Source organism: Dipteris shenzhenensis, chromosome 25 (assembly GCF_047967505.1).
Source record: "Dipteris shenzhenensis isolate YYH24624 ecotype China chromosome 25, Dip_SZ_1.0, whole genome shotgun sequence".
NCBI classification, from domain to species: Eukaryota; Viridiplantae; Streptophyta; class Polypodiopsida; order Gleicheniales; family Dipteridaceae; genus Dipteris; species Dipteris shenzhenensis.
In genome coordinates, this window is record NC_141620.1 from 437,192 (window position 1) to 461,614 (window position 24,423).

Here is a 24,423-nt window from a genome sequence, read left to right on the forward strand (position 1 = left end):
TAGTTTCATCGTCTTTGTTCTCTCCCTGTACCATACGAAGCCTGTGATGTCGCTCCAGCAATCCCTGTTCCATCAAAACTTTCCTGTGAATTGTTCAGCTTTCAGACCTCAAGGGCCCACTCCAATGGTCTAGAAAATGTTCCGAAATCCGAAGATCAGTTGGGTTATGCAAGGCGATGAGACGATGGCAATGAAGAGATGATTTGGTATGCACCAAGTTAATGCCCAGGTGGCTAAGGTAGATAGTGTATAAGGGTGTTTATACTGTGGGTGCCCAAGATGCAATAAATGCATTTGAACCATGGGCGGTGTGAGAAGGCAATCTTGCGTGTCCATGAGCCTTGGACGTGCTCACGAGCGGGCAAGTGTGCAAACACCCTAATGGCTCTTCTTTGAGATTTCAAAAGGCTCCCAAAATAGCATGTTTCTCTATGGTAGAACCCTCCCCCTAATGGGGCAATGCTAACAAACTTATCATCACTGAGTGGTGGAATGAGACCATCCTCCAATTCTATTTCCTCCCGTTTTTTTGGGTGGTGGAAACCCACCCTTTAAGGTGGAGTCTTCATCCCAAGCATTTGCCTCCGAATGTTGAGAAGCCAGGCTCGAAGTTCATTTGCATGATGGTTTGAAAATATCCCTTCGCTTGTTGCGCAATGGCAGCGAGCCTTACCTTAAGGGAGGCCACACTTTGCTCTAGCTCACTCCTTCGTGTATCCGAGCTTTCACGGCGAAGTCATCACCGGATCGTGCGGGCTTCCTTTAGTGGTAAGGACCGTACCGTACCGAACATAGATTGTGATTTCACGATTATTGTGAATCATCCAGCAGGTAGTCTTGAAAGTCATAAGAAGGATTGTGATACATCGAAAATGCAGACGCTGAAGGGAAACCTGGGAGAGAGCAAGTAGTGCAGTTTCGGCCATGCATTGATATACACAAGGTAGGCCTGGATATTTTATGAGCGTATGAACTTTTGCCTACATTATATTTTTCAGTCTTACGGCCTTGATACTCAAAAGTCATATTTGTAGACAGTTTTATGGTGGATGGGCAAATTTGTTCTTTCCTTTAGGCAAACTTGTTCTTTCCTTTGGGTTTCAAAAAGGCTAGTCTTTCGGGAAAAGTTTTTTTTCAGTAAACTCGAGAGGCTCAAACGTTTCCCTCTTCTTGGTGGCAACCAGTGAAAAGTTGTCTTGTTTTCAATGCAGATGTACTGATAATTTTCAAAAATTTATGAATAAGGATGCTTTTTTGCATTGACGTATGTTAGGGCAAGGTCAAGCAAATTGTTGGGTCTACACTGCGTGACCAGCCTGAAGAGGAAGGCACGCTTGTAACCAATTTCGAGTCTGAGAAGTCAGCTGCAGAGTTTGCAGAGCTGTACAAAAGAGATGGCTTAAGGGGTGGTCACGTGATAATGCTTGGACAGGATTCAGAAAGCAGAGCTGCTGCGCTTGAGGCATTAGCTGCTTTTCCTGGTAAATCTTCTTTCATGTTTCAGATGGGAGTCAATCACAATGAACTGTGCTGAATCTTGGTGTTTTGACTTGTATTTAAATCTGGTGTTTGCGATAACAATAAATATCTGAAACGAAACACAGACATCCACACACACACACACACACACACACACACACACACACATATGTATGTATGTATGTATGTACAAGTGCATGCCTACTGCTGAACATTCCAAAAATATTTAAATTATGTGAAAGTCTGTCACAAAGGCTTTCAAGTAATTCCTGAAAAGTGAGTCGGTAAGCCTTGTTACGGTCCCAGTTTTCTGGGTAGCCTTTGACATCCCTTCTTCATGTTGTGTATTGTGGGAGTAGAAGTTCTGTTAGGGCGTTTACATTTTGTGTTTGTCTTGTGTAAATAACTAATATTTTTGGTTATGACCACTCTGTCTGAAGCCTTACAATTACTGCCACCCATAATGCGGTCTTCAGAAATCATGAGTCACAGCTATATTGGATGAGAGGGCCAATGGGAACAAGTTTAGTGCCTGAAATCAAATAGGATTTCAATTGGAGGACTATCTTGTTGGTTATGACCACTCTGTCTGAAGCCTTACAATCATTCCACCTGTAATGTGTTCTTCAGAAATCATGATTTATAATTCCTTTCAGAAAATGGCTACATTGGATGCAAGAGCCAATGGGAACAAGTCTAGGGCCTGAAATCAAATAGATAATTTCACTTGAGGACTACATCAAACAGAAGTCAATACTGTACAAGAGCTAAGCTAGGTCTGGAGTGTTAGCGAGGAAGTTTATAATGCTACAACCAAGGTCGTATATATCATTTGTCCAAAGACTCAACAACTCATCAGTACTAGTCCAGCCACCATATTTGTTGACAGTGGATAGATCAAGGCACATTCAAGGACCAAGAAAGCCAACTGGCGTCGTTCCAGCATATGGTCACAAAACGAAAAGTCACTTCCTTTCTGTTGCTCAATCACCATAGATGTACCTGATTACAGAGGATGGGCAAAAACTCTGGCTGGGCCCATAGACAGACATCCTCTTGGTGTCTGTGTGGACCCTACTAGCCAGACCTTGCTTTTTCACAGTGAGGGCTGCAGATTGGACTTTCATTTCATTCACAGTTGGAAGATAGATGATTTAATGCTCTTGCCGTGTTGATTTGGTAGATTTTCTGGTGCTGTTGATTGATGAATTTTTACAATGGTGCAGTGTTGATTTGGCAGATGTTTTAGTACTGTTGATTGCTAGATGAATTTGTAGAATGGTATGTAGAGTGCTGGCAAGATCCATCGTTTCAAAGTCTGGTGCTAGGTTTAGTGGTAATAGATTGCGATTGTCCTGAGGTGCTTTAAGGGAATGCACTCTCCGTCCTCATCCTCCTCCAAGACATCCTCCAAAAGCTCGCTGAGTATACAATGACATTGTCATAACTCGAGAATTCTGCATAGATTAAGCACACTTTTAAACTGGAATCAGACCAGCATATGAAGTGTTGAATATAGAGAACATCCATGCACAATCTATACTAGACCAGGTGTAATGGGGCTGCATCCTTTTCAAAATTGAGCTCAATCATTGTGTATTTCTCTATTTCTTATTCAAGGAATAACCAGGAGATGCAAATTAGGGTAGAACCTAGATCTTTGGGCAAAACTTCTAAAGAATTTCACTTCGAAGTGAGTCACAATGTACATGTAATGATGTCAGAACAGAATCTATATTTGGCAATTCAAGATTAGCAAGGAAAGGGGATCCAAAAATTCCATGAAACTCTCCAAAGAAGTGTCCAAAAGTGCCAGACTGTCCAGTCAAAGGAGGAAAACCTCTTAAGAAGGACAATTTCAACCCAAGAGTAGTAGTAGGACCTGGGTTTTTCTGGAAATCACTCTTCCAATGAAAACTCACGTCATCCCATTGCTAGTTTAGTGTCAGAACAAGAAAAGGCACAAAACTATTTGCTAGACTAATATGGCTCAAACAAACTCAAACTCAGCATATACATGATGATTTCATGCAGTGCTGACCCAACAGGCAGTCCTCTTGCAACTACTGAGTATTTGACATGTGACCAACTTCAACTTGCCATTTGCACTGTTAGATGCAGTCCAGGCACATGTTTTCCTGATGATTTCATTTCACAAGTGGGAGCCTCTACAGCAATGATTTTGAGATAGGGGGTGGATCTCTCACACTAAAGTAGACAGTCTGAGAATCAGGAGAGCAAGGCAACAACATGCACACACATACAGACTGAACCCAGAAAGCTTCAATTGACTGGATTAGAACCCATTCAAATCTAGCAAACCTGCAAAATAGCAATTAGAGTTAAAAAGTTAATTAGTGACTCACATTTGAGAGATGCTTATGATTAATGAAGGCTTATCTTGCACACTAAGTGACCTTGTTTGTGAACGATTAATTCTAGTTAGTTATTGAATCAGCTTTAATTGCACTTTGAAATATTGCCCCATGGCCTCTACCCATATGCTTAATTAATTAAAATGACTAGCCTAGGAATTGACGTGGATTCAAAGGCAAATAAGTAAACCTTGAAATCTCTGATCAATCCCAAAGTTTGTACACATGATATTCACCAACCCCAAGGTGCACTGGCAGAGTTGGTTAAGTAAATGAGGACTCAGAAAGCCCTATGCAAAGCAATCGATATGCATGTTTGTCATGTACATCACGTGGAGGATGAACCAATAATATTGAGCAACGAAAGTCAAGATTTTGACAGACTTCGCAAACTGGGCATTTTCAGCCCTGCAGTTGTGACCAGACTGAGGTGCAGTTTGTTACCTCAATTTGGAGTGTTCCCAGGCGCAGTTCCAGCCTGGAGTTTTTACCACACTATAGGTGCAGTCCAGCCTACTCTGCATGTCCTTTGGAGGTGCAGTTCAGCCTCAATTTCCAGTCCACCAGTGGTGCACTTCTTCCCTGGGGTTGTGATAATTCATTGGAGGTTTTGTCAGCAGTTATTTGCAGAGGTTTTCCTGAATTCTCTGGTGCAGTCTATTCTTTCTCTAGCTGCAGTTTCCTGTTTCTGTCTATTTGCACATCTGCTCTCTATCTGTTCCTATGTTCTGCTGCACTTTGACAATTCTGCCTCCCCCAGGGGAGCCTTTATATAGGGCACTATGGCTCTTAAAATCAGTTGGCCGGCTGGTAACTGGGCTGATCCAGTCTGTGGAGACATGGCCAACCTGATGGTCGCCCCCACCAGATCTGCTGAGCTGGTATGGCAGCCCTATGGGCTGACTCGGAGTGGCCGACCAGTGGCTGCCTGGAGCACTATAAAGGGCCCATTTCCAGGCACCATACCTGCCCATCTTAAGGGCCTGCATCAGCACCTTCTGCCCCCACCAAAGGGGCCATAACCTGGCTGCTCTCCACTCAAAATCAGGGTCCATAATGATGGTCAACACCATGGCTGTCCAAAGGACAGGTCTGCCCTCAAGGTGGATCTTACCTAGAAGGATATCTTATGTGCTGCCCGTATGGCAGCTTGTTCATCCCTCATGTCTCCCTATACTTGTACAGGTGTCATTTCCCTGTGCTCTCCTCATTTGGGAGCTTACAGGTGGGGAGTCGGCCCTACCTGCCCAACTGGATGGAGAATATCCACAGGCAGCCATAGTTAGATGCGAAAACTGGCCCTACAACAAGTTGAAAATAAGAAATCTCAAGTCAATGTAGGAACCCCAATCAACAGCCAAGCAGATAAAATGGTCAATGTCCTTTGGAGGTGCAGTTCAGCCTCAATTTCCAGTCCACCCATGGTACACCTCTGCCCTGGGGTTGTGATCATTCATTGGAGGTTTTTTCAGCAGTTATTTGCAGAGGTTTTCCTGTATTCTCTTGTGCGATCTATTCTCTCTCTAGTTGCAGTTTCCTGTCTCAGTTTATTTGCATATCTGCTCTCTATCTGTTCGTATATTCTGTTACACTGACACTTCTGCCTCCTCCAGGGGAGCCTTTATATAGGGTATTAGGCCCCTTAAAATGAGTTGGCTGGCTGGTGACTGGGCTGATCCAGTCTGTGGAGACATGGCCAACGTGATGGTCACCCCCACCAGATCTGCTGAGCTGGTATGGCAATACCTGCCCATCTTAAGGACCTGCAGCAGCACCTTCTACCGCACCAAAGAGGCCATAACCTGGCTGCTCTCCACCCAAAATCAGGGTCCACATATGGTACAAATGATGGCCAATACTATGGCTGTCCAAAGGACAGGTCTGCCCTCAAGGTGGATCTTACCTAGAATGTGCTGCCCTTATGGCAGCTTGCTCATCCCTCATGTCTTCCTATTCTGGTACAAGTATCACTTCCCTGTGCTCTCCTCATTTGGGAGCTTACATGTGGGGAGTTAGCCCTACCTCTCCAACTGATTGGAGAATATCCACAGGTAGCCGTAGGTAGATGCAAAACCTACGACAAGCTGAAAATAAGGAAGGCTCAAGTCATTGTAGGAACCCCAATCAATAGCCAAGCAGATCAAATGATTAACCCAATACAAAGATAGCTCCATTCTAAGAAAATGACCACGAAGAGGTTCCATAAGAATTGCAAAACTCCACACAAAGGCCTGGAATAGGCTCAAATCCAAATTGCAATTGTAGGTAGAGCCTTCAGGTTTAAAAGCAAGAAGCTTAGGTGCCTCTTAGGTCAGAGATGATGGCCAATGGATGCCAATCTATGAAGATGAGGTCCAACATCTCCTTCCAGATGTTAGGGCTCGAAGAAGAGATTATGCGTGTAGGTAGAAAATGACATTTGAGGATGCAAGTGGTCTATATTTCCAATAGCGATCCTCAGTTGCATGTGAGACTTCTTTGTCCTTGAGATATTGGGGTCTGATGATGAATCCTGTTGGAAAGGTCACTCCCCATCTGTAAGCCCCCAAATGAGGAGAGCGTGGGGGAGGGAGACCTAGGGCAGGATGTGCCCAAAGAGAGATTACTTGGATGTGTGGATCTGGGACAGATCTGGAGCATTCATGGTTGGTGGGGTATCCCAAGGATGAAAGGCTGCATCAGGAGCAGCTCATGTGCAGGAAGATGGCGGGGACACAATGTCTTGGATCAGGCCTGGCATGAGGCACTCAGTGGACTGCAGCAGGACCCTATGGAAGGTGCGATGACATCAGCAATGTACGGAACTGTACAGCACTGTAGAAGGGCCTGGCAGAGGCGCTTGCATGACGGGGTCCTTGGCAAAGTATATGGGCAGGTCTATGGCCTGCAAGCAGGGCTGGCAGGTGGCAGGACAGCAGCAGCAAAGGGGCTGGACCCTGCATGGAACAAAGGGCCAGCAAAGGGCCCTAAATAGGGCTGGATAGGCAGCCAACCAGCCAACCAACTGGTCGGTTGGTTAGGGCTGCTACAGACCAGCCAGTCGGCCCATTTAGGGCTGGCTGGTCGGTTGGTTCAAGGGGGCCTTGAGCCCTATAAAAGGAGAGGCTTGTGGCCTCATTTCATATCCACCAACATCCAGCAGAAAGTGGAGCAGACAGGAGCAGCCTGAAGGCATTCCCTTTGGCCTCATCTTGGAGGCAAAGGAGAGTTGAAGGAGTGCTGCAGACTGAGTTCCCTAAGGGCTGGGACCTTGGCTGTCTTCTAGGGCAGCAAGGTGTTGTGATCATCATACCTTTTGGAGCAGCCATTCACAAGCAGGTTGGAGCAGTAGAACAGGGACCTGTGTGCTGCAGACAAAGCTTGGCAGGGGCTGCCCACCTAGGCTGATTCACAGGCAGTAAGGTGGAGAAGAACACACTAGATGGAAAGTCTACAGACGCTCGAGGTGGAGCACGCGGGCTCGAGTCTAGAGATAGCCCAGCTGATAGGAGAAGGACCTTGTGGTAAGATCAGAGGACCACACCATTGGTGGGACTCTGGATCTATCTCTCTCGTATTGTGTCCATAGTTTTGGACGGAAATATATATTTTGGTGGTTTCTCTATCTGGCCGGTTCATTGTCTATTGATGAGTCTACACATCTATTGAATGCACATAAGTAAAGAAGTTTGTGATTCCACATCCCACACGCACACTGTGTGAGCTCCTGGGCATTACTATAAGTCTTCCGCTGCGTGTACCCTCTGTTGGGTATTTTCTAACATGGTATTAGAGCCCAAGTAGGAGGCTCACAGGTGTGGGAGCCTGAAGGCAGGGACCTTGCTGAAGGACGACCCTGATTCAGAAGCTCTTGGGAATCGACTTCCACGACTAGAGGATTGTGCTCTTGCGAGGAGGAGGGTGACTCAGGTTCGTCAGGTGCGTTTAAAGTTTGCAGTCCAGGTGATCTGGAGTTGTACTTTTGTTGCAGACCTTGCCAAAGGAAGGACGGGTTGAAACAGACCCTCAGAGCATGGTGCCTGGAAGACTCCAGGTTGTTCACTCATTATGAGGGGGATGACTGGAAGATCGTGACGGTTGGATTGCTCGAGTTCAAAGGCAGGAACGTGATGGAAGGGGGTGGTGCCAGGAGGTGCTACCAGAGATGGACCTGTGTACCAGGATGGTGTGCGGAAGCGGAACTGGACCTGGTGGAGCAAGAGCCATTGGATGAAAAGCCAGGAAAAGATTTCGACACCGAAAGGTTCCAGAGGACTACAACCAGGGAGTTACTGGAACATCGTCATCGACGTGTTGGCATTGGGCCGAGATGTGTTGGTGAGAGGGGTTGTTGGAAAGGTCACTCCCCATCTGTAAGCCCCCAAATGAGGAGAGCGTGGGGGAGGGAGACCTAGGGCAGGATGTGCCCAAAGAGAGATTACCTGCATGTGTGGATTTGGGACAGATCTGGAGCATTCATGGTTGGTGGGGTATCCCAAGGATGAAAGGCTGCATCAGGAGCAGCTCATGTGCAGGAAGATGGCGGGGACACAGTGTCTTGGATCAGGCCTGGCATGAGGCACTCAGTGGACTGCAGCAGGACCCTATGGAAGGTGCGATGACATCAGCAATGTACGGAACTGTACAGCACTGTAGAAGGGCCTAGCAGAGGCGCTTGCATGACAGGGTCTTTGGCAAAGTATATGGGCAGGTCTATGGCCTGCAAGCAGGGCTGGCAGGTGGCAGGACAGCAGCAGCAAAGGGGCTGGACCCTGCATGGAACAAAGGGCCAGCAAAGGGCCCTAAATAGGGCTGGATAGGCAGCCAACCAGCCAACCAACTGGTCGGTTGGTTAGGGCTGCTACAGACCAGCCAGTCGGCCCATTTAGGGCTGGCTGGTCAGTTGGTTAAAGGGGGCCTTGAGCCCTATAAAAGGAGAGGCTTGTGGCCTCATTTCATATCCAACATCCAGCAGAAAGTGGAGCAGACAGGAGCAGCCTGAAGGCATTCCCTTTGGCCTCATCTTGGAGGCAAAGGAGAGTTGAAGGAGTGCTGCAGACTGAGTTCCCTAAGGGCTGGGACCTTGGCTGTCTTCTAGGGCAGCAAGGTGTTGTGATCATCATACCTTTTGGAGCAGCCATTCACAAGCAGGTTGGAGCAATGGAACAGGGACCTGTGTGCTGCAGACAAAGCTTGGTAGGGGCTGCCCACCTAGGCTGATTCACAGGCAGTAAGGTGGAGAAGAACACACTAGACGGAAAGTCTGCAGAGGCTCGAGGTGGAGCACGTGGGCTCGAGTCTAGAGATAGCCGGCTGATAGGAGAAGGACCTTGTGGTAAGATCAGAGGACCTCACCATTGGTGGGACTCTGGATCTATCTCTCTTGTATTGTGTCCATAGTTTTGGACGGAAATATATATTTTGGTGGTTTCTCTATCTGGCCGGTTCATTGTCTATTGATGAGTCTGCACATCTATTGAATGCACATAAGTAAAGAAGTTTGTGATTCCACATCCCACACGCACACTGTGTGAGCTCCTGGGCATTACTATAAGTCTTCCGCTGCGTGTACCATCTGTTGGGTATTTTCTAACAAATCCCTCCTTCGAGATCAGCCAGCAGTGATCCTTCGCCTCCTAGGCGGTCTATGAAGGAAGTGATCTCATCAATGTAAAGCCCAAAAAGGGTCGATGAGAGGGGGCAGCCCTGCTTCACTCTGATCGTACTCTCGATCCAATCCGATAGACCACATGGGGCACGAACTTTGCCTCTGACTGACTCATAGAGGCTCATCACCCCCCATATCAGTGTCTCTGGAATCTGCAGCTCCTGTAGTCTCCTGATCATGCGGGATCGTGGGACAGTGTTAAAAGTCTTCCGAAAGTCTACAAAGCATGTGTAGACCTTCTGATGTCTAGATCTTGCCTCCTCAGTGATAGCTATGAGAGAGAAGATGTGATCTAGGGTAGAATGTCGTCTCCGGAATCCTGCCTGTCCTAGTGCCTGTTGTCCCCGAGCCTCTGTATGACTGCTGAGCTCCCTCTCTAAAACTGATCCATAAATCTTGGGTAGAGTATGGCCACTCATGAGGGTACGGTAGTTCCCAGTCTCCATAGGGTCCCGACTTTGTGTATCGGCATAATAGTGGTGGTGCTCCAAGCAAGTGGAAAATCTGTGCTAGAACCGGAGCTAGGACCTCCTATCCATGTGCAAAGTGCTCAGTCCATAGGCCCTCATGGTCTTGCGCTCTCCGATTGTGTAATCGACGAAGTGCAGCCCATACATTCTGTGTGGTGAATAGGTGACAAGTGGTGGGCCTGGGCATAGAGGACATATCTGGCGGTGTCTGCATCTGGGCATCAGAGGGAACATGCATATGTGTGCCACACATCTGGGTTAGTGATGGGAATAGGTGGCTTCCGCTCTAATAGAAACCCCCATCCAGTGGTGGGATCTCCTCCTTTGAAAGATTTGACAATCTCATCCATCCTATGTGTGAGGAAGGCCCGCCTCTTACGGCGTGTCAATCGTTGAAAGATATTATGTGCCTCAGGTGACGTCAAAAGACCCAAAGCCCGCTCTTGTGTGAGGTGGGCTCTCGCCTCTCTGCACTCGTCATCTAACCAAGGGTTTTAAGGCATCTTCCCATCTTGGATCCGCACAGATGGGGTCATGGGAAAGGATCTGGTAGCAACGTCCTGTACCACTGAGACAAGGGTGTCGGAGGTGCTGGCGAGGTCTATATCTTCTCCAAGTAGGGGCGGGAGCTCTCTGGCTAGGTGACTCACGTACATTGGGTCAAGGGCATGGTCAAAGTGGATCTGAATGTGTGCAGGTGTGGGGGGGAGCTCTCCCTGTGGCTGGCATGGTGGCAGAGATATGGAAGGCCAAGTATGAGTGGTCAGCTCCGAGTGCGGGGGAAGGGTATGGCGAAGTCGTGTATCCGCGAGACAAAGTCTAGTGGGCCTAGTAGATAGTCCACTGTACTAGACCCACCGCCATGTGGGAAGCAAGTGAGTCTTCCATAAGATGGCCATCTATGAAGACCATTATAGATGATCAAGTCCTAGATTGCTCCTAGCTCAAGCAGATGTCGTCCATATCCTGTCACTTGTGGGGCATGTGCAGAGTGCCTCAATATCCCGAGCTCAGCTGCATCTAGCTTCGAGACTATGTGTGGATCTCTGTCATCTGTGAAGTCGAGCAGGCCCACCTATCTATTTCCTGTCCGTGCATTGAAATCCCCCAGTTGGAGGGTGTCTCCCTATCTGGAGAACTCCATGATGTCATCATGGATCGTCTCATATGGGCTGTGTCCATCTGTAGTTACCTCTCGTGCATAGGATGGCGTGTTTGGAGGGAAGTAGCACACCGCAATGAAGATAGATCGAGCATCTGGAAGCTGAATTTGTATCCACATGTGACGTGCATGCTCCCCGAACCACATATATGAGTGGTCTCAAGTGTGATTTGAAAAGGACAACCACCCCCCCAAGCCTCGTATTCCACTATCTCTCCTCAATTCCCTCCTGTGAGCTGACTCCCATGTGTACCCTGTTACTATGGGCAGCCCTCTCTCTGAGCTCTCGTGCGTCTTGGTGTAGAAGATCATATCTCTATCATTATATGTCTCCAAGAAACCTCCTGGGTCAGACCATAGTGTGCCATTACAATTCCATACTGCTATTTTCAGTCCGATGTGTGCACACATCCCATGAGCTTGACACCGTCATAATTCTCCCTCTTCCTTCTCTTCCTTATCCTCCTTGTCTCCTCTTTCTCGGATGATCACCCTACCATCCCTACATGCAGCCCATTTCCCTGCTTCCCTCGCTGCCATTACTCGTACCATACCTTCCCTTCGGTGCTCCTGTTGTTGAAATGTGAGGTCATCATCCAGGTAGATCCTGGTTCCCTTCTGCAACCTTGTTGGGTGTCCTTGATGAGTAGGTTGCCATGGCAATATCTAGGGCCTTTTTCCCCCATTTATCTTCAACATAGCCACGTGTAGGCATTTTTGCAAACACACTGTTTGCTGCCTGTTGTTTGCAGAAATAGTGCAGAAATGAAGAGATACCTCATGTATTTATTGCCCTGAATGATTTTCAGGCATGCTGGTATGGTTTCCTGTCTCTCCTTGTGTGTCTCGACTCTCAGCACTGCATTGTAATGATTTTCAGCCTTTCTTGCTTTAGATGTCAATTTTCTTGATGTTCTTGATTTTCATGAAGTTTCTTGCAGGTTGTTGAGGCTAGGTGAGGCTGTAGACAGCCTCCTTAGGTGCTAGTTGAGGGTATAAACAGGTAGGGGTTTGTGATGTGGCTGGCGCAGAAGGTGGCGGGGACCGAAGGGAGTGTTGCGGGGGAGCTCTAGGATGGTGGGGGCTTGATAAGGTGGCTCGAGGGGGCTAGGGGCTGGCGGAGAGGCTGAGTGATGGCGCAGGGTGGCTGAGGGGTGGTGCGAGGATGAGTGACGGTGCAGGGTGGCTGAGGGGTGGCGCAAGGGGGCTAGGGGTTGGAGAGAGAGAGAGAGAGAGAGAGAGAGAGAGAGAGAGAGAGAGAGATTAATGTTTTAGGAGGCCCCACGGGCCTATGAGACAAAGTACAAGAAGAAATAGCTCCTCATACAAGCCACCATGGGTGGGCGAAAGGACTCGTTAGGGCCCTTGCTGAGTGCTATACGAAACCCGAAATCCAGAGAGAACCAAAAGATGTAGAATCCAGAGGTGCCAATGAGTCCAGGAGTACTTTTCATGGTGGAGTCCTCTAGTGGATATGAGGATGTCTCATATCTGCCTCTGTAGCGTCGTCTCTCAATGTGGTGGGGGGGTGGCCTCCCGCAATCTTTGCATGCGGTGGGCCATATTAAGAGTGATGCATTATCTCTGGCGATCCCCTTTGAGTAAGACCAGGATAGATTGTACCTCCATGGTGGGGGTGCTGTGGTTTGTCTCTGCTTTGTGCATGTCTCCGTGTACCTTTGGACATTTTGGCACTTATATGAAAAGTATAAGCTATTGATTCAGAAATATTTTTGTGTTAAAAGTGCTAAGCTATTAAAGTTTCTATCTGATTTTGCAGGTGGATTGCAACTTGGGGGGGGAGTAACTCCAAACAATGCAGAAATGTACCTTGAGGCTGGAGCAAGCCATGTGATTGTTACTTCTGTACGTAACTGAATCCAGCTTAGGTATTTAGTACTTACACTTTGTGGGCTGAATTTCTGTGATCAGTAAGCTCTAAGGACTTTTCTTAATGAAAGACATTCGATTTTATTTATTTTCCGTTGTTAAGAAGCTTGTGCACACTATAAACATTGAAAAAAAGATGTAAACAAGGGCATGCAAAAGTGGTTTGTATTAAGATCAGCAGCTCTTTCTAGTTCACTTGCTGCAACAAAAAACATGTTTGAGTAGCTTTCATAGCTCTCATTGGAACAAAATATGTGCTGATGATGGAAAAGGGAAGGGGATTATTAGTTGCATTGAAATAATACGCTTTGCCAATCAATTTGCAGCTAAATTCCTACAGAAAATTATGTTGCATGTGAGGCATACGACATGGACCACAATAATATAAAAGTGAGTCAAATTGTGTGGATCTGCATCCAAGACATCTAAAGGATGTGCAAGTTGCAACGTCTGTTTTTCGTGAAGCTTCTCCTCATCTTTTTGTTGCCCCTCTGCTGTCTATCCTAATCTGAACAGAAAACAACTGGTTGTGCGTCAAATCAACCACCTAGATAAACATACATGGTACAAACCTTGCCTCTCCTTGGTACCTCTAAGCATGAAGCCGTAGAGCTGTATCACGGAGACATCACTAATATTCCTTCTCTCTCTTTTGTAATGTAGCAGCTTACATTTGGTCCACATGATTTGGTATGGGAGCTTGACACTTTAATGGTAGTCTTGTTATGGGTCATGGTAGACTATAGCATCATGCATCACTCTTTGAATTATGCATTGGTTAAAAATTTAAAGCTGATGCAATATTTCTACTGTATTGATGATTTTCCCTCTCAAGAATATGGAAATTTGAATATGCTCCTGAGCCCCTACACATGAGGGGTCCTGTAAAAGGCATAGTTTGACACCATGTCAACGAGAGGTCAAATCCGTACGTTGGAAGTATCTCTCAATCCGTATTTGATTGTGTTTTGCTTTAAGCCTTTGGGTCCTCGTGTTGAAGTTTGAGTTCTACTACTGTTGGAATATGAAGCCAAAGTGAGTCTAAAATGAGTGTTCTAGGTGTGTTTTATAGTCTAGTGAGTCCTAGACACGCCACGTGTCATATTGGGAGTTATCCCATATACACTATGGCTTTCTAGAGTCTAGTGTCACACTTATATAGTGTTGTACTTGTCTATTATCTATTATATCAGTCAACATCAAGCTCTTTGGTATCATGTGAGTACTTGTCCATTGCTTTCATTTTCTTTCCATTTCATTTCCATTATGCTTGTTATCTTTCCTTTCCATTCCTAGTGTTAGCTTGCTTCTCTCCCTACCACTATGATCTTTCATGTGGTATCAGAGCCATGTTCCTAGCCCTGCTCTCTCTTTCCCTTTTCCTTCCAAGAGGTTGAGGTGAGGGAGGCCCATGAAGCTACTCTACCTCCTCCTCCTTGGAAGGCTGTCCTCTTCTCTCCTTCCTTGAGCTCTCTTCTCCACGCCATGATCTGCCACCTCTCTTCTCTTTCCTTCAGCTACATCTTTCTGTGACCTGCGGACGATGTGATACTTCTATTCAAATCTAGAAGCAGAATCACGGCTTTGTGTCTTTAGCAAAGTTGTACAGGACCTTGAGTACTACAAATTTCGTTTTTACATCATTGCAATCCGAGTTTTCTGTGAAAAGTTACAACCCTTGCAAGAAGTGACGGAATTTGTTTCCGTGCGTGAATTTTGTTCTGGAGCTCAATGATTTGACAGTCCAAGCATGATGCAGCCAGCTTAACGTGGAGCTGTCCATCCTCTTTATCGTTGACCTTTGCTCCAACCCGCCATTTGCTCCTTCTGCCCGACATTCTCTTGGAGCTACTGCACGTAAGTTGGTGCCCGTATTTTGTCCGTCATTCTCTTGGAGCTGCTGTCCTTCTACTTCTGTCTACCATGAAGAAGTTTCACGCTGCCTCTGTCTTCTCTGCCTGTCACTTGATGTGAGCTCGACATTACAGTGCGGTGACTCCTTCACGTGACTACTCCAAACTTTGGTGAAGACCTCTTGGAGCTAGATGTGAGTTCTCCGACACACTTCACTACAGTGATCTCTCTGATTAGTGCATTACATCGAGCTTGATGTAGACCACTCTACATCAACAAGTGACTTCTTCAACATTGCTTATTCGATCGGTGTCTGAAGTACTTTGCATTGATTGACTTCACGATTGGTCGTGGTACCTGAGGCTTCTACTTCGACATTGGTGACTCTTCTTCCGGCATTTTGAGAGTCATCATGTGATTGCTCCATGTAGCTATCCCATGGACTTCACCGACACATATTTCGGGGCATTCCTACCTAGCGCTTCATTGACATCGTCATTGACTCGCAGGGATGTGCACACATGTGCCTTAGCTACTCGGAGGACATCTCTTACTTCTAAGAGATCTATTTTTATTATTACTATATGCTTGATGTTATTTTGGGGTCCTCTGCCCTAGGTAGTCTCCCTAAAATGATATGTATTAAGAATTTTTGATTTTCATTGAGTCTGAAGGTCCTCTGTATTGGATAGTCCTCCTAAAAAGATGTATTGGTTTTCCTATTTTTTGGTATGTGGCTTCCTAACATGTCTTGTTATGAAGCCAAGGGGGGATGTACTGTGGGAGCCATATGTATTGGCTTTGATAGGTCTCGTTATCAGGCCTGGCGGAGTTCCAGGATGGTGTATTCCTAGACCTATGAGTTGGTCATGTAGCCATGCTATAATGTGAGCCTCTGAGCATGTTGAGTCTCAAGCCATGAGAGTGCTTGGATCAACCTCTGAACACGCTCAAATTTTAGCCTCTAAGTTACATGGGGTGCACAGTTTGATGACTATCATTGTCATGTTCTGTTCTTGGTTCCATTTTAATAGTCTCTCACCTTGCCTTCATGGGGGGGTGTTGGGATTTGAAGCCAAAGTGAGTCTAAAATGAGTGTTCTAGGTGTGTTTTATAGTCTAGTGAGTCCTAGACACGCCACGTGTCATATTGGAGTTATCCCATATACACTATGGCTTTCTAGAGTCTAGTGTCACACTATATAGTGTTGTACTTGTCTATTGTCTATCATATCAGTCAACATCAAGCTCTTTGGTATCATGTGAGTACTTGTCCATTGCTTTCATTTTCTTTCCATTTCATTTCCATTATGCTTGTTATCTTTCCTTTCCATTCCTAGTGTTAGCTTGCTTCTCTCCCTACCACTATGATCTTTCAACTATCAGCATTTAAGACTTACTTGCTTAGAGATGCTTACTTTCCAGAAGCCTCATGTTGATTTCTGAGTTGTTTAACCAGCATTTACGGGCATGAAGGACATTGTTTGCTCTCCCAGCGACCTGTCAAAGCACATGCCGCTGTGACAAAAGTTTTAAAGCTCTCAAAAGAATAGCATACCTCGGCAAGGCAACTAAACTGCTAGACTCACTTTTAGATGAGAAATTCACCTCTATTGGTTATATTATCTTATCACAGCAGTTGTTTTCTTGCTAAAGGCTCGACGCAATGTTTTTCCTGGCAAGTAATACATTTCCAGAAAGGGTGGGGAGCCTACAAATGAGGAATTTTACCATTGCTAGTCGATGTTGGCTTTTTCTTGGTATGGTGTAAACCTCAATAGGGGCTAGTAGCTTGAAGTTTGTGCCAGTTGTTGGCAGTTTACCGTAAAGGTTACGTCGAGGCTCTTTAGGCGGTTCCTTTGCAGGAGGAGACCCTTTTTCTCTGCACCATTCGGTGGAGTGGCTTCATGAGAGTCGCAAATCTTGCCTGCTGGTCATGGCTTGGAGCTGCCTCTTGGCTGTCAGCAGGGTCGGCTGGGTGGCAGTCTAGAAGTGTTATCTGTACACCTATAAAAGTCGTAGCAGAAGCTCGTGAGCTCAGTCTTCTTGAATGAGTTTGTAGTTGTCTTGTGATGAGTCTTTAGTGATATTTCTGAGTCTTGTAAGCTGCGACAAGCCCTATAGGGATGCGCAGTAATCCAGTCCATGTTCGAGTCTTTTGTGAGCTTGTGGAGAATTTTCGGTGAGAGGAAGATGGATAGCTGGTTTTAGTTTGATAAGTCTGGCCTAGGAGATTCTATGGTCGTTAAATTTGACGGGAAAAACTTTCCCTCATGGCAACTCTTTTGTCAAGTTTCTTCTCATGCAAAAGTGCTTGGGGAGTTGAGTCAGGTTCTGAAAAGAAACCAGCAATAACCAGGGTAGCGAGAAAATCCAAGCTTGGGAGCTTGGGGATTTTAGGTCGGGCTCTAGGGGTGGATTACTTCGTCTATGTAGAACGTCTATAAGTCTGCTTCTCAGAATTGGCAGATGCTTGAGACACTTTTTGGTACCAAAGTGAAGAATTCAAAGATTGTGCTAGAGCAAGAGCTAGTCAGGCTTCACATTGGTGACAATGAATTTAACTAGATGCAGTCTCTGATGAAGCAGCTGTTGCAGGCACTTGGAGCCAGGGTGGACGAAGATGCAAAGGCAATCCTGTTGATAAGTCTGCCTTCGAGACATTCAGAGCTGGTCACCATTCTCAGTGTAGATTCGGATTTGTTGGATTTTCGAGATGTTGTTTCTATGCTAATGAGTGAAGAACATAGGATTGAATCAGTTTGGCCTGGAGGCGACATAGCATAGGCAGTACGAGACAAAATAAAGATGAGGAATAGTGTAAAAAAGAAGAGCTTGGTCTGTGAGTATTGTGGGAGAGAAGGCCACATAGAGAAATGATGCTACAAGCGAGCTTATGGTCTGAAGAGCAAAGAGTCGAGCATGAAGGCATGCATTGTGGAGGAAGCTCAAGGAGAGAGTTTCCTTGGACTAGTGTAGACAAGTAATTAATCTCGAGGATGACTATGATTTTTAGTTCAAGTTCAAATTTTGTGATAGTTTTTTGTGGCGACATCATCTATTTGAGTCTGTTTTTATTTGATCCTGTGTGTATGCCAGTATTGTCTTTTGTCTTGTTGTATTTTCTCCCCCCCCTTGGTTTAAGGGGGGAATGTTGGCATTGCCTTGGTATGATGTAAACCTTGTAGGGGAGTCTTGCAAAGTCTAGAAGCTTGAAGTTTGTGCCACTTGGCAGTTTAGCATGCAAAGGCTATGCCGAGGCTCTTTAGGCAGTTCCTTTGCAGGAGGCGACCTGTTTCTCTGCATGGTTTGGTGGTTTGGTTCCATGAGAGTTGGAAATCCTTTGGTCATGGCTTGGAGCTGCCTCTTGGCTTTCATCAGGGTTGGCTGGGTGACGGTCGACAAGCGTAATCTCTTCGTCTATAAGGTTGTAGCAGCAGTTCGTGAGTTCAGCCTTCTTAAATGAGTTTTTCGTTGTCTTGTTACGAGTCTTGCAAGCTGGGACAAGCCCTGTATGGATGAACAGCAGTCCAGTCCATATTTGAGTCTTTTGATCAAGTAATACAAGTGATTTTGTGTCACCTTTTCTCAGATCTCCTTATATTATTTCATGTCAGATTCGAAGCTGTGTTATTTTCGGGTTATGAGAAGAAATATTTGTCATATTTTATGACTTTCCAACAGTGGAAAGTATATTGTATGGGCAGCCTTTAAGGGATAATATGAGCATTCTACTCCAAAACCATGTGCTAGAGCAAATGGCATATGCAATAAGAGTAAGCGATCTATGATCGTGGATGAGAGCTTTGTATCAAACCCTCAAGCAATTCACATTTCTATATGGGGCTTGTACCATTTCACATGCATTAAGAATAGGATGGTGTGCTTATGATTGGGCTTCCTTTAAGGGATCATAATCAATCAAGCCTAGTGAAGGACGTGCAAGGGATGTAGCTCTCCACTGCAACTGTAACCTTGCAATGTAATTGATCTCAGCTGCAACCTTAACATACAAATGATCAAGCGCTTGTATCTCTTTCTCCATCTCTGTCTGTCTCTCCCTCTTCCTCCCGTCCCTCCCGTCCGTCTTGCGCTGCCAGCAAAAAAAGGGGGGAGCGTCGCCAGCAAAGGGAAGCGCCCTCAACAGCTGCCACCAGCCACCAGCCACCAACAGCCGCTAGCCACCAACAGCTGCCAGCTGCCAACAGACCGCGTCCGTTTAGCAGGTTGCATCAACAGGTCGGGTTGTCAGCAGCAGCAACAGGTCATCTAGGTTTTGGGGGGGGGGAGTGCCATCAACGTCAGCTCACGCAGGTCAGGTTCGGGGGGTCGCAATAGAAGCCCATGCCAACCCCAGGCTGAGCTGAGCCCGCTGGCTCAGTCTGGGGTGTTGGAGACAGCAAAAAGGGCCCCCAGCTTATTCACAGGCCGTCATGGAGCTCCCAAAGGTCTTCACCTTTGACACAACCCCTATCAGTAAACCCTCCTACTCAGATATCGCAGCAACACCCAGCCCGTACGCATTGTATTACAAACGGAGGTTTAGCTTAGACTCATAGCAGATATATTTCCTACAGCAGGAAGTAAGGGAGCTCAGACTCATGGTTGCAGTCCTCGGGAAAAAAGTAAGGGAGATGGAGAAACAGATACACAGTGAAGCAGCACCTGCACCACAGCTGGTGACCAAAGTCTAGGACATGGTCACCAATCAGGTCAATCGATAAAAGCAGCAAAAATGGACAATATAATCAACAAAAGCAAGTATATGGAGAAGTACAAGAGCAGGAAAAAAGGGCTGCTAATGCCCGATGTCTACACATTGGAGGACTACCTAAAGCCTGGCAGAAAAAATTGATAATATTATAGCAGCAACCCCTCAGATTGAGTGGGACTTAAAGGACATATCCATTGTTGCTCATATTGGGATACAAACTAAAGTGGTTCTCAATGATAGGAGGGCAAGAACCAAGATTTTTATGCAAACCAATAAGCTGAGAGGTACCAAAGAAATGGATCTCAGAGGAGCTCACCCCAATTCAGCTCTAGATGAAATCCATAGAACTGAACAAAGTGAAAGACACTCGCAAAGAAGGAAAATGGGCTGTCTACATTGATGGAAAAGCACTTACCAAAGACTTTAAATCCAAACCCAAGGACGCTCAGTCTTAAAATACAGGCCGATTATCTCACATAGTATACTGTAGCTAATCTATAATAACTTTGGGAGTGGTATATGCACTTCCAAGAGACTCTCAGTCTATAACTGATGTCGGTGTTTATCCTTTTTGTGTGTGTGTTTTGTCTCACAGTCCTGTGAGGGCTTCTGAAGACATTAATATATATTTCTTTCTTTCTTTCTTTCTTTCTGTGCAATATTAAAATTTAATGTCAACTACAAGCATCGAAGGAAACCGTAGCACAGAAGTATGTTATCATAATTATTTTCAACTCTGAACTTTGTGCATGTTTAGCTCTACACTTACAGGCCAGCTTGGTCTGTTTGTGGAAGGATTTCCTGTTTTAGCACAGATAGATTTTCATGCAATATGCAAGGGATATTCTTGCAGTTTTTTTCAGCTGGCATCAACTATTCAGTTTCACAATATACCAATTAGTTTCTGTGCTCAAGTGTAGCGTGTATGGTGGCATTTTTTAAAACAACAAGTAGACTTAGGTCAACAAAAGTAAGAGGAATTTTTAATAATGAAAATTTGCATGTGCAGTTTATATTTATAGATGGAAAATTGGAGCTTGGGAGATTGCAGGACCTTGTTCGTACAGTTGGAAAAGCACGATTGGTTTTGGATCTTAGTTGCAGAAAAATGGTAATGAATCTTCCTTGGCAGTTATTTTCTATAAAGGAGCAGATAGATTTGTTGGCTTCAATGTTGCGAAAGATTAGAGATGGCATCTACTTGAGTGCTTGACTTACCACCTTGTATATCAATGATATAATTCTGGCTAGTTTCTGTATAAGGCTCTTGGTTACTCTTTACTTTGAACAAGTGCTTGACTTTCCACCTTGTATATCAATGGCATGATTCTGGCTAGTTGCGTGTAAGGCTCTTGCTTACTCTTTACTTGCTTGCTCATTTCACATGTACATCAAGGACATTCTCCAAGGCATAGACATTCCACAACTCCCCCACTCAACCGCAGCTCTACACTTGATGATCCTTGATATACATAGGGAGATGCATCCATACGCACATCGGATCGACACATCTATCTGCATTGTAACAGCTGCAACCCCCACATCGGTAGAGTTGTACTTTGCACCTTGTCGAAGAGCAGGACATGCATTTAGGCTGTCTCTCTATGTTGCATGCATTTTTTTTTTCAAGAAAATTACTTCATTAAGTATGAATGAAAACCGTGAGAGCAAGCTCAAATGCGGGAGTACATCATGCAATGCATGAGGAAAAAACAGCTCAAAGTGAGCTACTAAAGAACCAAGGCGGAGGCTGAAAATGCCATCTCAACCCTGAAGGAAACTTAGAGAAGAAAGGAGATCCCCTCCAAACTCTGAAAAAAGTAACTCTCCTGGCAGTGGCTGCTCTGGAGGATCCCTGCATGCTCGCCTAAATGGCCATCAGAGTGTGTACTGTGTCAGTCCAAATACTGGCCATAGTCTGGGAAGGGTGAACCTGGATAGCCTCCATCGCCTCTGTACACCTGGCTCTTTAAATATGCCAAGCTGCAATGCTAGCAAAAATCTCCCAAGACTGTCTATTGAGGCACGAGCAGCTTTGAAAGGAGTGAGGGGAACATCCTGGAGGAAACAAGACTCCACTAAGTGTCGTCGTACAATGAAAGCTGGATCTGGATCATGTCCTTCGAAAAACACTTGTGGGCTAGTAAGAGATAACCAAGCCACTGAACCCCAGGTCATATAGAAAGGTGTTGTATGAAAGATGCTGAAAATCCTAGCAACACCTTTTCAGATCGTCCTCGCTTGTCTGCACTCCCAAAGGCAATGCTGTACTGACTCAACTGCCATGTGACAACGAGGACAAGTAGGGTCAGCCCCGAACCTGGATCTCCACAGGTTCACTGCAATTCCTCCATGAATAGACAGCCAAAAGAAAAGAGTGATCTTTCTATTCCCGAGGGATTTCCAGAGCCTACGTCAAAGTTCTTCCGCACAGCTACGAAAATTTGAAAACTATCCCAATGTGGCGCTCTGGAGGGCCTCCAACCTCTACTGCTGAGCTGAAACTTCCGGGCATTTCTAACTGTGTAGCGAAAGAAGGAAAAGCTCTTCTCTCGGTGCCCCTCATCAATCCATTCCCACTCCCCTGGGTCCCACTACAAGAACCTAATAGGGGAACCACCATACAGCCAGAGTCTCCAAGACCCTAGCGCAAGGAGAATAGGATCAGGCTCAATATACCACTGTGAATCCCTGTCCCACTCCATGAATCCTGCAATCATGACAGGTTGAAATACAACCTCCAAAAGAATATCATCAGAAGATCTAATAAGTCTGCCTCCCGACTGAACATCAAAGACAAGGGTTATCCTCATGTGCATCCTGCAATGCAATGCTCTGTAACGGAATGCCCGTCCCTGAGAACGCTCCCCCACCAAGTGGACTCTGTAAAGAACTTGGCTGTGGGCTGATCTGTAGAGGGCTGACACCCCTTTGATCCATGCATCTGAGAAGCCAAAACGAGTAAGTGTGCCCTCTAGAAAGCCCCAGTCTACCCTGTCATAAGCTTTCTCAAAGTCCAAGAGTAGAATGGCCAGTCTGTGGCCATTATGCATGGCCCAATCCGAAGCCTCCTAAAATGAGAAGATGTTATCAAAGATGCTCCTGCCATGCACAAAACCCGTCTGCGTATCATGGATAAGATTTGGTAGAAAAGGGTTGCAGAGGAAGGCTGATAGCTTTAGCTAGGCTTTTTTACAAGGTACCTAGCAAGGTAATCGGTCTCCACTGAGACACTAAATTCCTGCAATCCCCTTTTGGAATCAAATGAATGAGGTTCTCCGTAAGTGAGTTTGGCATCTCACCCGAGTCCCATACACCCTGCAGGGCTGAGGTAATGTGATCCCCAATCTGATCCCAAAAAGTAATAAAAATAAGGGGGTAAGTCTATCTGAACCAGGAAACTTGCCCTTGTGAAGGGCAGAGAGAGCAGTCCTAAACTCTACGTTGGTGAAGGGTGCATCAAGTAAAACAGTCATATCCCTTGTCACCAACCCAGGTAAGTGTCGCCAAATAACCACTCTAGCAGGAAGGCATCCCACGTTGCTCTCTCTAGGGAGTGAATGCCACCTTCCCTACCACCCCTTTTGTCTGAGGGCATTTCAACCATGTTGAAATCGCCTCTTATAATCCAAGCATCTGCAATATGTGACCAAGAGAGCAGTTCCTTCCAAAAAAGAACACGATCCCCTCTAGAATTGGGTGCATAAAGGTTTAAGAGACCAACCTTATGCCCATCAATCAAAAGTATAATCCGCTGAGCTCTGAAAGGGACTATGATCCTGTGTCGAATCATCAAGGGGAGTATAGAAGAAGAAACAGAAATGCAAGTACTTCCCCTGGTGCCCAAGGCGGGTGACCGAAAAGTGTGGCCTAAAAGAAGCTTACCCGACTTGGAACAATCCTTGGCATCCAAATTGTGTTCCTGAATCATCAGAATGTCCATGGGACCCCTAGTAACATATGTATGAAGTTGGTTACGAATCAGCTGCTTGCGGCGGCGGTGAGGTACACCCCCGAGGCCTTGAACGTTCCAACTGACAATCCTCATCTGCGAGAGAAGGAGGTCGGATGGAAGATCCTACCTGACCTGGTAGCGGAGAAAGCCCTTTCCTACGAAAAATTCCTCCTATCAAGAGGAGGGAAGTCAACTGGGGAAAACACACCCCCCTTTGTTGAGGGGGAAACTTTGTCTTGGAAGATGTGCTCCCCAAGCGTGGAGGGTAGAAACTCCTCTGCCTCAAACTCAGCCAAGTCTGCCAGAACTGAAAATGAATTCCTGCAAAGTACCTCTGTCACAGGAGTGCGAAGGAGTACCTCTGGCGTAGGATTGCGAAGGAGCCCTGTGGAAGGAGGAGTGGAACCAATACCCCCTTACCTGTGTCGGGTGCAGACAGATGGCCACAACTGCACGACCTCAGTCACAATTTTGTCATTGTTTTCAAGTAAAGCACGGGTCTCTATAGAAGCGTTCTCCCTAGATGAGCGCTCCTGTATCTAAACCGGGTCAGGAGCAGTCTCATCTGCACATGGAACTAGGACAGGGATGTCTCCTGTCTAAAGAGATGGGTCCGCAGCCCCGTCAGTGGTAGCCTGAGGTACTGTCTTCCCAACTTTGACAGCCACCCAATAGGGGATGACCGAAGCAGGACATGCTGACTGTCCTGTCCGCGCTGTAGGATTTAGGTCTTGGTCTCATAGGCTTTTTTAGTGTTTTGGAAACATTAATAAGCTTCTCTCTCTCTCTCTCTCTCTCTCTCTCTCTCTCTCTCTCTCTCTCTCTCTTCTCTCAAACAAAAAGCAGGAGACCCTATGGACATTGGTAATTATTGGACC

The 24,423-nt window shown here is 46.0% G+C and overlaps 1 protein-coding gene across 1 annotated transcript in view; it reads left to right on the forward strand.

Moving 5' to 3' along the window:
* Positions 1-484: 484 nt before the first annotated feature.
* The window catches only part of APG10 (Aldolase-type TIM barrel family protein), a 50,510-nt gene continuing 26,571 nt past the window's right edge, over positions 485-24,423 (forward strand). The window contains exons 1-5 of the mRNA XM_087396496.1: positions 485-768; positions 879-943; positions 1,274-1,481; positions 12,914-12,999; positions 20,600-20,701. Coding sequence (XP_087252622.1) covers positions 657-768; positions 879-943; positions 1,274-1,481; positions 12,914-12,999; positions 20,600-20,701 — 573 coding nt within the window. The 5' untranslated portion in view covers positions 485-656. The remainder of the gene's footprint in view (positions 769-878; positions 944-1,273; positions 1,482-12,913; positions 13,000-20,599; positions 20,702-24,423) is intronic.